The sequence below is a fragment of the Diabrotica virgifera genome, chromosome 1, assembly GCF_917563875.1.
Source record: "Diabrotica virgifera virgifera chromosome 1, PGI_DIABVI_V3a".
Taxonomy (NCBI): Eukaryota; Metazoa; Arthropoda; class Insecta; order Coleoptera; family Chrysomelidae; genus Diabrotica; species Diabrotica virgifera.
The window spans coordinates 237,995,035-238,012,341 of record NC_065443.1 but is presented as its reverse complement, the minus strand read 5'-3'; the positions used below and the strand labels follow the sequence as shown (position 1 = coordinate 238,012,341).

Genomic DNA, 17,307 nt, shown 5'->3' with positions numbered 1-17,307 from the left:
ATCCCATCCTACACAACACAAATTAGCAGCCTACCATAGCATGATACATAGACTGACAGAAATTCCCATGACAAAAAACAACTTCGAGATAGAACTAAACATCATTAAACAAATAGCAGTAAACAACGGCTATAACGAACAAACAGTTAACAAGAATTTAAACCAAAAACTCCATAAGAAAGCCCTGAAATTAGTGTATCTACCACCACAGAAAGAACCCAGTACCTTCTGCTCTCTCGCATATACTGGCAAGATAACAACAAAAATAGCCAGATACATAAAAGAGAAAGGAATAACACCAGCTTTCAGAACTAACAACAACTTAAGCAAATATATTAAGAACAATAAAAGCCGAAATAGAAAGCAACTACAGAGTGGTGTGTACAAACTAACTTGTGGTGACTGTCGGAAAACGTACATCGGTCAAACTGGCAGAACTTTTGACAAAAGGATAGCAGAACACAAAAGGGCATTCAACAATAGAAAAACAGACACTTCTACATACGCACTTCACCTTCTAGATCATAATCATTCTTTCAATGAAGAGTTTCAAATTCTGCATATTCAAAATAAAGACCTTAAGCTATCTTTTTTAGAATCTATGGAAATTAATAAACTGAAAAATACAGATATAATTCTGAATGACCAACTCGGGACAAACAGCTCCCCACTCCTCAACCTCTTCAGTTGAAGACTTAAAAAGGCAAACACATTGTAAACCATATCACTTGAGAAAGGCACTCTGCCGAAACAGCTGTAGTCACTTAGTTATAATAAATTTTGTGGAAGTATAGAAAACAAACGTTTTCAGTGTTTTATTGTTAAGTAATGTTTCCAGCAGACGGCTTCCATGGACAAAAAGAAACAGCCAGCTTGGGTATATTATAAACATGTTTACTTCTTCATGAAGACCCTCCGTAGTACATTCATAGTCCACTTTTTGTCTACTCTTTAGCAAAACGTATAAACAGGTCCCTGCTCTAATTTTTGTTTTCCGAATTTACAAAAATTGATTGTGATTTCTGATAAAAGCCGCATCTACAGGGCCCTGCTTAAGCCTGATCTAGACCCTGAGTATCAGAATGGTCTCTGTAGTAGCACCTGATATTTAATCAACTATATGACCTAGTATTCTAGTATGTATGTATGTAGTAACTGTATGATTTAGTAGTGTCATTTCTTGTATTTCATTAATTAATATGTGTTTTAGTGTCTGCATTTTGATTTATGCAGTAGCACAGCATTAGCTTACAGTAAACTACACAATTTATAAGCAATGCCTTTTGTATTCCTTATAGTCCAAGCTGTGGGTGAAAAATAGGTCGATTTCAGGATATAATTCAGGAATTTTTGAAACCTATCAGATGTTGTAAAGGACGATGCCAGGAATAACTTATATTAAAATGTAACCAAAAATTTTGTGCGGTTTTTTATTTATGACGATTTTCATTTGTTAAATTTGCAATTTTTAAAGATTTTTAATTTTGCAGCTTAGGATATTCATTTTAGAGAAAAAATTTTAAATAGAAAATTGTAGTAAATTAAAAAACCTACAGTATGAGCCATTGCAAGTTTAATTTAGTTAATACGTTATTGCAAAACAGCCTGCGAAAAGTCCAAAATGGCCGTTTTTTGCAATTGCATTATTTATTTTAAAAATAATCTTTTATGTCTTTTTTAAGGCTTTAAAATGAAGATCTTTCAATACTAAACATAAAAAAAATTTTAGTGCCCGATTTCTGAACTTGTTGCTTAGATATTATAATTTGTTTATCCCAAGAGGTCAAATGTCTAAGGCTATAACTTTTTGAAAAAAAAATCGTACAGAGTTAATCTAAGATCCACTCTCCTTCTAAAGACTTATATTTTCATATTCTGATGTAAATAAATGCGTATAACATTTTTCAACCTCTTATTTCGGATTTAAAAATAAGGGGGCAAATTTCGTTATAAACATTTAGAACTGAAGCCGCCCCTGTACATCCTATGCGTTTCTAGCTTGCAGATTATTGTTGCTAAAGCCAAAATAAAGATTCAAAACTGAATAAAAATATTCTACGACCAACTGAAGCCGAGATAATTGTTTTTGTTTTCTTAAATCGTAGTGACTTTATTTATAACAATTAAGAAATTATTTCACAGTCATTGACTAAAAAAAGACTGATATTATCTTAAAATAAAAATTATTTTAACCGAAAGTTACATTTAATTATTAAAAATTATTTTTAAAATGTAGTGGAGATTTATTTTTCGTTTCGACTGTGATTTATTGTGTCGGTTGCCCTTAGCAACGGCTAGCAACTTATATTACATAGAATCACGGTTTTCGCTTTAAATTTTAAAGCACCGCTTGGATTGACATGAAATTTGGCAAACGCATTGATAATATGTTAAAGAATAAAAATAATATTGGGCCTCTGTGTGCTTTTGTCCTAGGGGTGAGTTTCACCCCTTATAAGGGGTGAAAAAATATATGTTCAAAATAAGTTCGGAAATGGATAAAACGTTTAATTCTAAGCACCTTTTGTTCTATAACATTTTTTCATTAAGTTAATACCTTCCGAGTTATTTTCGAGTATATACCTTCATTTTTCAACAACAAAAAGAACACGTTTTTAGGCGGTTTTTGACAAATAACTCAAAAAGTAAGTATTCTATTGAAAAAAAGGGTTTTAACAAAAATATAGCAAATTAAAAATTGAAAAAAATGGTGTACGCGTGAAATCTCTAGACCCAGTAGAAACAAAGTTCTAGCTAATGAAAAAGAGGTTCATATCCGTCAAATTTCAAAGTGAATTATTTCAACGTGAAATAACCAAAAAATCATGCACTTTTTGGAGAAAAATCATTACAACTTTTTTAAAGTGTTTTCATCAAAAGTAAGCAAGTTACGCTGAAAATAAATTTGACCTCTTTTTTTTTTGTCAAAAAACTCGGGAAAGTCACCCCCTAATTAGCATGAAAAATGAAATTAATCAATTTTACTTCAATGTTGTTTTACTCGCGTATGTGTCGTTTATGTCTGTAAGTTTCATCGGTTCAAAGTGCTTATTTTTGAAGGGGCAGTAGTTAAAAGGACTTGAACTAGGCAATAATCACGAGTGCGTGCAAATTTAGAACAGCCATATCTTAACAATTTTTTACCTTCCAAAAAAAAGCAAAAAATCCAAAATATTCATAAAAGCAAACACTAAATTTTTTTACTCTTTGTGATTTTTGGTCACATTAATAAATTTTAAGTTATTTAGAAAAAATCATTTTTTTTAATTAAAAATTAAAACAGATTTATTTTAAAACCAAATTTTTTTTAAATAAGCCCTTTGAACTGATGATACTTACAGATCATATAAATAATACATGAGCAAAGTAACTTGTGAAGCGGTAATGATTAATTTGATTTAAGATGCTAATTGGAGGTTGACTTTCGAGTTTTTTGCCCAAAAAAAAGAGACAACTTTATTTTCAGGGTAACTTGCTTACTTTTGGTGCTATAAACATTTTTTAAAAATAGATACACATCTTTTTTAAATACTTTAAAAAATGATTTTTCTCCAAAAAGTGCATGATTTTTTGAATGTTTCACGTTGAAATAATTTACTTTGAAATTTGACGGATATGAACCTATTTTTCATTAGCTAGAACTTTGTTTATACTGGGTCTAGAGATTTCATGCATACATCATTCTTTTCAATTTTTAATTTGCTATATTTTTGTTAAAACCCATTTTTTTCAATAAAACACTTATTTTTGAGTTATTTGTCAAAAACCGCCTAAAAACGTGTTTTTTGTTGTTGAAAAATTAAGGTATTTACTCGAAAATTACTCGAAAGGTATTAACTTAGTGAAAAAATGCTATATAACTAAAAGTGCTCAGAATTAGTCGTTTTATCCATTTCCGAACTTATTTTGAACATATATTTTTTCACCCTTCATAAGGGGTGAAACTCACCCCCAGAACAAAAGCACACAGAGGCCCAATATCATTTTTATTCTTTAACATGTTATCTATGTTGTTGCCAAATGTCATGTCAATCCAAGCGGTGCTTTAAAATTTAAAGCAAAAACCGTGATACAATGTATTGATAAGTTGCTAGCCGTTACTAAGGGCAACCGACACAATAAATCATAGTCGTAACGAAAAATAAATCTCCATTACATTTTGAAAATCATTTTTAATAACTAAATGTAATTTTCGGTTAAAATAATTTTTTTTTAAGATAATATAAGTCTTTCTTTAGTCAATGACTGAAATAATTTCTCAGTTGTTATAAATAAAGTCACTACGATTTAAGAAAACAAAAACAATTATCTCGGCTTCAGTTGGTCGTAGAAAATTTTTATTTAGTTTTAAATCTTTATTTTGTCTTCAGCAACAATAACCTGCAAGGTAAAAACTCATAGGATGTACAGGGGCGGCTTCAGTTCTAAATGTTAATAACGAAATTTGCCCCCTTATTTTCAAACCTGAAATAATAGGTTGAAAAATGTTATACGCATTTATTTACATCAGAATATGAAAATATAAGTCTTTAGAGGGAGAGTGGATCTTGGATTAACTTTGTACGATTTTTTTTTTCAAAAATTTATAGACTTGGACATTTGCCCTCTTGGGATAAACAAATTATAATATCTAAACAACAAGTTCACCAAACGGGCACTACAATTTTTTTTATGTTTAGTATTGAAAGATCTTTAGTTTAAAGCCTTAAAAAATACATAAAAGTTATTTTTACAATAAATAAGGCAATTGCAAAAAACGGCCATTTTGGACTTTTCGCAGGCTGTTTTGCAATAACGTATTAACGAAATTAAACTTGCCATAGCTCAAATTGTAGGTTTTTTAATTTACTATAATTTTCTATTTAAAATTTTTTCTCTAAAATGAATATCCTAAGCTGCAAAATTAAAAATCTTTAAAAATTGTAAATTTAACAAATGAAAATCGTCATAAATAAAAAACCGCACAAAATTTTTGGTTACATTCTTGTATAAGTTATTCCTGGCATCGTCCTTTACAACACCTGATAGGTTTCAAAAATTCCTGAATTATATCACGTTTTTTCACCCACAGCCTAGGGTATTATTATTCTAATCTGTATAATTATAAAAAGTGGGAGTATAGTCTCTTTCTTTTATCCTTTCCTATATCCACTAGTTATATCATTATAAATACGTACATTCTTAGACATGTTTGTGTACTTTTTATTTTACTATGCCGTATTGTGCTTATAGCTATTTTTATTAGTGTCTAAAAATTACCATTTGCTTTTTATTTTATAGTGTAGTGTGGTGAAGTGTAGTGTAGTGAACCAAGATAGACTAAATGCTACTTACTTTAATATATGCAGCAAAATCTTCCATAAAAGTTCTGTTAGTATAAACTTGTTTCATCAGAACTCCGGCACGAGTTCGATTCTCCGGAGACATATTGAGATTGGCATGTATGAGGAGACTTGGATCATTATCAAGTCCTTGCAATAAAGTTGCGTTGTTCCTGTTGGTAGCTAAGTGAACACAATATTTATATTTAAATTTAGCTTTTTTTTGTCTCATACAGCTTTCAAAAAAATGTTCGTTTTTATGCAAAAAACAATCAAAATTGTTGCTAATAAAGAATAATATTAATATTGCTCTACATGTTACATTAATATGTTGCTCTACAATTATTATTGCGGGATTATCAGATCATGAAGCAGTATTTACGAAGTTTAACATCTTCAGCAAACCCTCCTCGAAAACCCGACGTTTAGGTAGGATTTTTTCCGCTCGGAATTTTCATAAATTTCAAAATTTATGCTTAACTTCTGAGTGGCATTTTCCTTCTGCGGACGTGGACTATAATTTCAATGATTTTATAGAAAAGCTTGTCTCTATCTTCAATAAGGCATTTCCTTTAATTTCAATTAAGCCAAAACATCACAAACCCTGGGCTACAAAAGGTATTCGCATATCAGCTAAAAATATGCGCTCACTATTGTATATCAAGAAATTTGCTACCAACGTCTCTGTCACTCAATATATCACCAAGTACAGGGTAACCTATCTAAAGCTCATCAAATCAGCTAAAAAAGCCTACTATCAAAATCGTATGGAAAGCTCTAAAAGTGTTGCAAAAGAAACTTGGTCCATAATAAACGATCTTCGAAATAGAACTCACGCAGTTCAAACATTTGCCCTTCCAGACCCGGAAAATCTAAACGAATATTTCGTTAATGTGAGTAAAAATATAACTTCTACTATTTTGCCACAAAAAGATCCCATTTCCTATCTCCCCAATTCAGGAGTGTTCTCGAATTCATTCTTTTTAAGACCAATCGATATATCTGAACTGATCCAAACTATCAATAGTATCAAAAGCAAATCATCCTGTAGTAGTGATGGACTATCCATAAAAATCTTCTCAAATCTCACAGAAAATGTGTTGGAAAACCTCGTCTCACTAATTAATGATTCCTTTGAAAGAGGCAAATTCCCAGAGTGCCTAAAGATAGCCATTATTATTCCCCTTCATAAGGGTGGTTGATTTCGAAAAAATGGACAAAGATAATACAAGATGTGAGATCCTTTAGAGGAGCAAACGCTGACACTGACCACATACTCTTAATAGCCAAAATGAAGATGAAAATCATCAAAGCTAATAATAAAGTAGGAAAAAGAAGGAAGTGGAACTTAACCAAATTAAAAGTGCAACAAACAAAACAAGAGTATTCAGAGGAATTAGTACAAAAACTAAAGAGGTACAATGGCACGAACGTAGAAGAGGAATGGAAAAATATAAAAATGAGCATCATAGAGGCTGCGGAGCAAACCATAGGACCTCAAGAAAATAAAAAAACTAAAGAATGCTTTGACGAAGAATGTCGATACCAAAGTCAACTGAAAACGCTGGCACGAAACAAATGGCTTGAAAATAGCGGAGAAGAGGAAAGAGAACAATACCAGAAAGAAAAGAGAGAAGCGGCCAAACTTTATAAAAGAAAGAAAGAGACATGGATCTCAGATCAGATGCAAGAGATTGAAACAAATAATAGAGACAACAAAAAATTGTTTGAATATATAAAACAACAATATAATGGTAACAAAGTGACCAGCAAAATAAGCAAAAAAGATTGGGAAAATCACTTTAAAGATATAAATACAAGCAACCAAGCAATCGACACAGAAGAAGAAGATATAACAGATAACCGAGATGAAGAAAAAGATGCACCTACCTACCAAGAATTTATAGAAGTAGTAAAACAACTAAAATCTGACAAAACTCCAGGACCAGATGAGATTAACAATAAACTTATTGCAAATGGAGGAGATGACCTTCTAAACCGTATATATAAATTGGACCGCGTTATGTAATAACGGATTAACCGCCAAAAGTCCAAAATCGAGATATTAGTGCCATCTTGCAGCTAGGGTGCAAATCTATGTATAAAAATATGTTTTTTGTAAAAAAATTTTAAAAAAAGTTGTTTTTAAATGCCTGTATTAAGCGACATTTTTTATTTTATTAAAAAAAATCTCACATTAGGATTTGTAATATCGAACTAAACGCCAATAATGGTACATAATTCATTGTCATAAACAAAAATCCGCATCTTTGTAAGTGTAATATCGAATCAAGCGCCACGAATAGTCGGTTAATTCTTTATTACAAAACATAACATATTTACCAACGTTTAAGATATCGAATTAAAAGACATCCTTTGTCAGGTAACATCAGATTAAGCGCCAAATATGTCTCTTAATCCGGTATTCGGATCTTAACTCATGCATATCTTAAAAAATCATTAACGAATTAAGCGACATTTGATCGAATAACTTTTAAAATATAAATTATTTTTAAAAAATTTTAAACACATGTAAAGATCTATTTACATTTGCATTAATATATTAAATATGAAACATATCAGTACTATATTTTAGAAATAGTACCAAAAACAAATTTAATATCTTTAAACCGATTTATCTCAAAACTACATTTTGGCGCTTAAACCGCTATTACATAACGCGGTCCAATTAATGGTCAGTATATGGGAAAAGGAATACATGCCTGAAGAATGGTAGAAAGGACTCATTATACCAGTTTTTAAAAAAGGAGACCCAACGCTTTGCAGCAATTATAGAGCAATTACGCTATTAAATACAACATATAAGATCATGACAACAATTATAAGAAATCGGCTAACCAGATACACAGAAAAAAACTTAGGACCATATCAACAGGGATTTAGAAAAGGGAGATCAACAATTGATGCAATCCACGTTTTAACGCAAACAATCGAAAAAAATTACGAACATGGCATAGAATTGCACATATTGTTTATTGATTTCCAGCAGGCTTTCGACAGCATCTACAGAAAACAGCTATTAAAAGAAATGAAAAATATGAATATACCTGCAAAATTAATAAGATTGACCAGAATGACAATGATGGACACAACAGCAAAGGTCAAAACAGTGGATGGTGAAACGAAGAATATCAACATAGAACACGGGGTAAGACAAGGTGACAGCCTATCGACAACGCTCTTTAATATAGCCTTAGAGGGAGTGATTAGAAACACAGGACTAACAAAAAAGACAATAATCCAAAGTTCTACACAAATAATAGGGTATGCAGACGACCTAGGGTTGATAGCCCGTGACAAGAGAAGTCTAGAAGATGCACTGCTAACATTGACAAGAGAGGCAAAAATCAGGGGGTTAATAATTAATCAGAAAAAAACAAAATACTTAATAAATACGAGAAATCAAGACCAAGTAAATAGAATAAAAGAGATAAGAATAAGTGATAATGTATTCCAAAGGGTTGACTGCTTTAAATACTTAGGAGTGATAGTAGATGGTCAAAACAGAAGAAGCATAGAGATAAATGAAAGAGTTAAAGCAGGGAATAGAGCATTCTGGAAATACCACAAGGTACTTAAAGATAAAAACCTAAGCAAGAAAACAAAGACAAAGATATATAGAGCGGCAATTAGACCAGTCATCACTTATGGAGCAGAAGCAATGTGCCTTACAAAAAAAGATGAAGAAAAACTGAGAATAATAGAAAGAAAAATTATTAGAAGAATACATGGCCCAATCAAAACAGATCAAGGAGAAATACGAATTCTGATGAATCACGAAATAAGAAATCTAATGGAAGGAGAAGATATAGTGAGATTCATTAAAGCACAAAGGTTAAAATGGTTTGGCCACATCCAACGAAGAGAAGCAGATGCACTAATTAGGCAGATAACAAATTGGACGCCAGTAATAAACAGACCTAGAGGAAGACCGAAAATAAGATGGGAAGACCAACTATGAGAGGATATATCCAATATGGAAATTACAGGCTGGAGAGAAAAAATACAGAATAGGAAAGAATGGAAACAGATTACAGAAAAAGCTAAAAAACACGAAAATCTATAAAGGATAATGAAGAGGAATTATGCGGACCAATCCACCGCATGAAATGGATTAAAAGAGCTCATGAACCTGAGCGACCTATACTCTATACTAGAGTGACCGGTCTATATATATATATATATATATATATATATATATATATATATATATATATATATATATATATATATATATATATATATATATATATAAGGGTGGTGAAAAATCTAATGCTTGCAACTATAGACCTATTGCCTTACTACCGGTACTTTCAAAAATTATTGAGAGACTCATAAAAACCCGTCTTATGTCCTTTCTAATTGATAACAACATCTTATCCCAAAATCAGTTCGGCTTTTTAACTAATAAATGTACCACTGATGCCTTGTTTTCTGTGTTTAATGAGGTTTACCAAGCACTAAACAATAATCTTTATACTGCCACTGTTTTCTGTGACTATGCCAAAGCTTTTGATTGTGTAAATCACGACATTTTGATTAGAAAACTAAATTTCTATGGGATTCGAGGTATTTCTTTGAATTGGTTCCAATCTTACTTGAATAATAGGAAACAACTAGTTAGAGCAAATGATACTGACTCTAGTCTCAAAAACATTGTATGTGGAGTACCACAAGGTCCAGTATTGGGTCCTCTACTGTTCCTTATCTTTATAAATGACATCACTAACTTAAAAACCGATGGAAAAATTTTTCTTTTTGCTGATGATACCAGTATCACTTGGAGCAACTCAACTGTTGCATCTCTTCATGCAACTATAACTTCTGATTTGCTTACGATAAAAACCTGGTCTGACTCTAATTTACTCTCTTTTAACGTGGATAAGACAGTAGCATTATCCTATAAAAGTGCTCTTTAACCCCTGCTTGTTAATAACAGCCAGATCTCTACCGTTGAAGATTCTGTAAAATTTCTTGGTATTTTTTTAGACAGCAACCTCAAATGGTCCCTTCATATCGATGTGTTAAGTAAGAAACTCGCCTTAGCCTGCTATGCTATAAGATCTGTTTCGAAAGAACTCAATTTAGCATCTTCTAAACTAACATATTTTTCTTTGTTCGAGTCTCATCTTCGATATGGTCTTCCTTTTTGGGGTTCTAGTACAGCTGCCCAATTAGATGTTATTTTTAAATTACAAAAAAGAGCAATAAGGTATCTGTTTGGCCTCAGAAGAACAACACATTGCAGAAGTTACTTCAAAGATCACGGCATTTTAACCCTTACATCTTTATATATTTTAGAAACTGTTTGCTTAATTCGTAAACACATGCATGTCTTTCCAGCAAGGCCTCGTCATGACTACTCCACCAGAAATTCAAATTTTGATGTCTATTTACCGATCCCGTCCTCTGAGTTAGTAAAGAAATCTATATTATATTCCGCAAAAAAACTATACAACCATCTTCCTTTACAACTCAAATCTGCAACATCTTTCCCCAAGTTCCGTAAAATGACAAAAGCTCATCTATCTAAAAGACCATATTATTCAGTAGAAGAGTTTCTTAATGACTAACTAAGAAATTACAGTATTGTACAAGTAACCAAACTTATCTATATTTGGGTGTCACATGCAGCAGCTTAAACTTATTAGTTCCTATGTCTATAAATAGTTTACTTTGTTGTATATTCACTTTGCAATTTCTATAAATTGTTGCAATATATCGATTTTGTTTTTTTTTTCTTTACTTTATTACCTTATATTTTGTATTTATGTATATTTTTTTTATATTGACGATTTATCAAATTTCAGAAAATTGTATTTGTTATTGTTATTGTTAGATATTATTTATTTATTTTTTCTGACTTTAATTAAGCTTTGTCCATAAAATTTGTATTTTCTGTGACAATAAAGCATATTTCTATTCTATTCTATAAAAAAACTTAAACCTACTAAATGGTTACCATAAATAATACTTACAAAAATGGCCTTGGTGGTTTGATGTAAAATATTTCAAAATACGTTATCCGCCAAAATAAACAGCACCGAAATTAAGAGGGCTGTGAAATTGCGCACACAAGTTGCACTTATCATATTTGGTATACTTGTCATTAGATGTCAACTTCACATTACGTTACGGTTAAAATTTTTGTAATTATAGTTCTTTCTACCGAAGAAAAAGTTTTTTTTATTAGAACAATATTTCCGCTCATACGGAGTTGGACGGAATACTGGCCCATGTTTAAAACAAAAGTGTCAAAACGATATCAACAACATTTTATCAAGGCGTCCCCTAGTAAAGCTGTAATGAAAAAAATCAGGACAGGCTTTAAAAAATTACTTCGTTTGGGTCTTAGAAAAAATTTCAGCCTGTATACGCTTTTTGAAAACTCTAATATGAATTTTACAAATTAGACAAGTAGGCAATTAAAGTGGCATATTTATTTTTTCCGAACACTATTATTTAATTTTTTATAAAAAAATCAAATTTGACTATGAATTAAAAGTTTGGTAAAGTGAACCATAGATTTAAAAAAATAACTTTTATTACAAAAATTAATTTTTTTGAAAACATATTTAATTTATGTTACCATCCAATCAACTGATTTATTCAAACCAGAGAAAAATCAGGCCCGGATTTAAAAAAAATAGTTCGTTTTGGTCTTAAAAAAAGTTCACCCTGTATACGCTTTTTGAAAACTCTGAATCTAAAATATGAATTTTACAAATTAGACAAACAGGCAATTAAAATAGCATATTTATTTTTTCCCCACGGGATTACTTAATTTTTTATTAAAAAATCAAATTTGTCAAAATCGGAATTTTAACCTAAAAATTAAAAAAAAAAAAAAATGAAATCACGGTTTAACTCGCTACAACTCTGTTCCATTTTAATATTTTTTTTCTGAAATTTTTACAGCACATATCACTTACCATTGTGAAGACTATAAAAATTGTTGTAGACTTTCAGTCTTCTTCTCGTAAAAGTTATGAATTTTTAAAAATAAAAGGTGAAGATTCGTGAATTGCAAAGTTAAATCGCAAAAATTAAGTGAAAAAATTTAAAATTCATCTATTTAATCACGTCTATGTTAAACTATAGAGTCCAAAAGAAGTGTTATGGGGAGTTTTAGATCTAGACGTGTTATAGAAAAAAAAAATGGTAAAACTTTTAATTGTAAGAAAAACGTTATTTTTGTAAATTATTTTTGTAAAAAAAGTTAATTATTTTAAATCTATGCAAAAATTTTGCCAAACCTTTTTTGCATAGTCAAATTTGATTTTTTAATAAAAAATTAAGTAATCTAGTGGGGAAAAAATAAGTATGCCGTTTTAATTACCTATTTGTCTTATTTGTAAAATTTATATTAGAGTTTTCAAAAAACGTATACAGGGTGAAATTTTTTCTAAGACCCAAACGAACTAATTTTTTAAGTCCGGGACTGATTTTTTTCTAATTTGAATAAATCAGTAGATTGGGTGGTAACATAAATTAAATATTTGTTCAAAAAAAAAATCATTTTTGTAATAAAAGTTAATTTTTTCAAATCTATGGTTCACTTTACCAAACTTTTAATTCATAGTCAAATTTGATTTTTTTATAAAAAAATAAATAATCGTGTGCGGAAAAAAATAGATATACCATTTTAATTGCCTATTTGTCTAATTTGTAAAACTCATATTAGAGTTTTCAAAAAGCGTATACAGGGTGAAATTTTTTCTAAGACCCAAACGAACTAATTTTTTTAAAGCCGGACCTGATTTTTTTCTAGTTTGAATAAATCAGTTGATTAGGTGGTAATAGTGTAACGATTGTCCAAAATAAGAGACACATCGATCTAACCGTTCAAAAATTATGACGAATACAAATTTCGGTCAAAATGCTAAACTCGCCCTGTATATTATTAAACAATGGGAGCAGACACTTTTTAATGGACATTTGTTATTCCCCATAGGGGGCTCTATACGAGGTATGAGTATGTACAGTTGCTCATGACTCACCCTGTATAAATAAAACATCTATACATGAAATGTTCAAATCTATTGGCGGCTTTCCATACCGAATTTAAATGGGACAACGACTAAACGTTGTGGATAAACCTGAGAGAGAAATTTACTGTGGACACGTGCTAAGCTTAGTGTATGAAGATCCCGATATTTTAAGAAACGTAGTTTTCTGGCGAAAGTCACATTGACCTCAACGGTTAGATCAACCGACAAACAAATCGATTCCTTCGGTTTGAACGTTCTGATGCCATTGCAGAAAAGCCTCTCCACAGTGCTCGAGTAATTATTTCGATTGCTGTGTCTGGTCATCGCTCCTTGTCAAAGAACACCAAAATAACATAAGTACGTGCCTTAATTTTTCCCATATTTAATTAAGGATCCGAAACATGGACAATGAAATCGGACGACAGAAAAGGGATTGACGCCTTTGAAATGTGGTGCTGGAGAAGAATGCTTCGGATCTCATGGACGGAACACAGAACAAATCACTCAATCCTCCAAGAGCCTTAATATTCAGACTCGACTTTCCTCTATTTGCCTCTCCACTGTCTTAAAATGTTTCGGCCATATTGCAAGAGGAAGTGATGATAATCTTGAGAGACATAATTTCGGGAAACGTTGAAAGGCGCAGAAGTAGAGGTCGCTCACCTACTCGATGGACGGATCAAGTACAGAAAGCCAGTGGAAAAACTTTCTCTGAATCCATGAGGGAAGCTCAGGACAGAAGCCGATGGAAAGAGATAGTTGCTCGTATTATAGGGAATCACGACATTCAGCAATGAGGAAACGACTGAGGAGGAGGAGGTCTGGTCGTGGGATAATCATTGGTCCTTATTTTTTTGAAGACGAGAATGAGCAGCTAGTTACTGGCAATCAAGAGCGGTACAGACATAATATTGTGACATCTTTTATTTAAGATTTAAAAACCTTTTGTCGTGCGCGTAATTTACGATTCCGTAAGCAATGGTATAAACAGGATGGCGCAAAAAGCCATACAGCCGAAAGCTTCATAAATTTACTCCGTGAACATTTTGGTAACAGAATAATTTCTCGTCACACAGATTTCGAGAATCAACCTCATTCGCCGGATTTAAAACCACCTGATGCCTACGTTTGGGGTATGATAAAGGATCACATATTTCGCTTCCACCAGAATCTGTTGGTGAACTACGGCAAAGAATAATAACATTTGCAGCAGCCACTTTTCTTAAATGTGGTTAATGATCTTCAGAAACGTCATGAAGCTTTTTTGCAACGCCATGGTGACCATTTTGAACATTTGTATTATAAAAATTAATTTACAAATATATTTTTTTATATTTGGTACTATTTGTTTGCGCGGATACTGTATTACTATTACTAATATTACTTAAGGACTGGTGGTGGGCATATTTGGAAATAAATAATAATTATCTGTCAAATTGATAACGAACATGTTTGTAGGTATAGAGCTCGCATGTTGCTTTAGTCCCAACAAAGACAGTAAATCGAATTACTTTCCACCTCGATATTTGGCAGCATTTATTAGATTTTAAGGAAATGACGAAACAGGTCGATTTTTACGGTACATACATTTGTCATTTGTTAACCCCCTCCCTTCCACTTCCCACACCCCTTTATTTTTCAATAGGGAATAGGGGTCGTGTGCTAGCTCATTTAAAAGGTCCTTCAATTCTCTATTCACGAATGTAAACAATAACATAATTATTTATACAGGGTGTCCAAGCAAAAAATATTTTAATTAAATTAATTGACACAAAAAGAAGAATGTATGTAATTTATTTAGTTCAAAATACATTCTACTGCTCTCACAAAACAGAAAAAACTGTTTTTTAATAAATAAACATTGCTTTTCGCTGTTCAAGCTTCCACCCATCTGCCTCTTGGTAGGTTGAATATTGAATTTAAGCGGAAAACAATATTTATTTGTCAAATAAACATTTTTCTCTGTTTTCTGTCAGTAGTAGAATGTATTTTGAGTTAAATAAATTGCATATTTTCTTCTTTGTGTGTCAATTAATTCAATTCAAAATAACTTTTTTTGGACACCCTGTATAAATAATTATGTCAATGTTAATATTGCTGAATAGAGAATTGAATAACCTTTTAAATGAGGTAGGTAGCACACGACCCCTACTCCCTATTTAAAAATAAGGGGTGGGGGAAATGGAAGGAAGGGGGTTGACAAATGACAGATGCATGTACCGTAAAAATGTGCCACCCTTAGATCAAAAATCGACCTGTTTCTTCATTTCCTTAAAATCTAATAAATACTGCCAAATATCGAGGTGGACTCTATTCTTTGGCCCAATCTGTATATTTGTTATCAATTAAACCCAGTAAAATAGCAAAAAAATACACAAAATAATATTTTAAAACAAAAAACAGACCACCAAGAATTTGTTATTGCAAATTGTAGGAATGGGATTAATTAAGCCAAGAGACACTGAAAAAAACAAAAATAATGTCGAAAATGAGGGTAGAAAATAAAAGGTAGAAGGAAAGAGGAATCTTTATTATCAAAGTTGGAGTTGGGTTGAAGGTTGTATCGCATTGAATCGCAGCGTCTAAACAGAGTTTCAACTTGTCATCACAACTAGTTGCTGTGACTTATCGTTGTGTTTAAACGACGCTTTAGTAAACTATCTGAATAAAAAAGAACTAAACATAATTATTTCTACTAAATTTCTAGAATAGTATATATAAGACAAACTCACTCTTATATAAGCTCCAAAATCGTTGACAAAAGTCGTTGATGTATAAACTTTCTTCATTAACCTTCCTGCCATATGTCGATTTTCTGGCGACATATTTAAATTTTTGTGAATGAGCAGTTCTGGATTATCATCAAATCCTTTTAAAGTTCCGTTACTTCGATTTTTAGCTTAAATAATAAATTAAATTAAAAGAAATAGATTGAAGTGATGCTAAATACTGAGGCGTGAAGAGAAGAGAGGAATTGAAAATAGTATCTTCTATGCGTTCGTTAGCCTTAAGTTTAAGCTTTTATTTTTATACATGTTTCAAATATATTAAGATTAAGCCATACTGACCATCAACGAAAAAACTTACAAATATGACATACCAATGAACCTTGAAGATAGTCTTAAGACGTTCAGAGCTAATAAGATGCAAATCTGAAAAACTGTAGAACATTTACCAGAATTTGGGAATGTATCTCTGCAGTAATCATTGTTTTAGGAGTCATTGCTTAAGATATTTAATTGTGAACAATATAAAGAGGTGACTGGTTAAATGAAAAGCTGGAGGATATTGAAAAAGACAGGAAAAATCATAAAATAAAACAATTTTACAAAAAAGTCAGAGCAACAAAAAATAACTCCAGCATTAAAACAAGAGGACTAAAAACCAAAAAGGGAGAAACCGTGTTTGAAGACAAACAGATTACCAGAATATGGGAAAAATATTATGAAGAAATGCTATTCACTACGGAGGAAGCACACCCCGATGAAGAAGAAAGACCAATAATACAAGGTAATGACGAAGTAGAAATTCCCACAGAAGAAGAAGTATTAAAAGAAATTAAAAACCTTTGAAACGGAAAAGCAGCAGGAGAAGATCAAATAGCAGTGGAATTATTAAAATACGGAGGAAGAGAATTACATAAAGAAATAAACCAGCTAATACAACAAATATGGACACAAAACAGAATACCAGATGATTGGAACAGAGGTATAATAGTACCTATATATAAAAAAGGAGATCGGGTGGAGTGCGAGAATTACAGAGCAATTAATAACTTTATTGAACACCGCATACAAAGTTCTAGCAAACATAAACATGAGACTTAAAGTATGCGCTGAACGAATATTAGGAGAATACCAAAACGGGTTCAGACCGGGAAGATCGACAATTAACTCCATACATACAGTGGAGCAAATAATGCAAAAATCGAGAGAATACAACAGAGAAATACAACTAATATTCATAGATTTCAA

At 31.5% G+C, this 17,307-nt stretch overlaps 2 protein-coding genes and 1 long non-coding RNA gene across 6 annotated transcripts in view; 1 reads left to right on the top strand and 2 right to left on the bottom strand.

Moving 5' to 3' along the window:
• The window catches only part of LOC114328169 (juvenile hormone esterase), a 256,507-nt gene that overhangs the window by 89,955 nt on the left and 149,245 nt on the right, over positions 1-17,307 (bottom strand). The gene's annotated exons all lie outside the window — the stretch shown is intronic.
• The window catches only part of LOC126883039 (uncharacterized), a 159,872-nt gene that overhangs the window by 89,987 nt on the left and 52,578 nt on the right, over positions 1-17,307 (top strand). The gene's annotated exons all lie outside the window — the stretch shown is intronic.
• The window catches only part of LOC126883012 (juvenile hormone esterase-like), a gene marked incomplete at its 5' end in the record, with an annotated part of 49,412 nt that overhangs the window by 20,558 nt on the left and 11,547 nt on the right, over positions 1-17,307 (bottom strand). Inside the window, 1 exon segment of the mRNA XM_050648183.1 lies at positions 5,335-5,504. Within this exon segment, the coding sequence (XP_050504140.1) occupies positions 5,335-5,504 (170 nt within the window).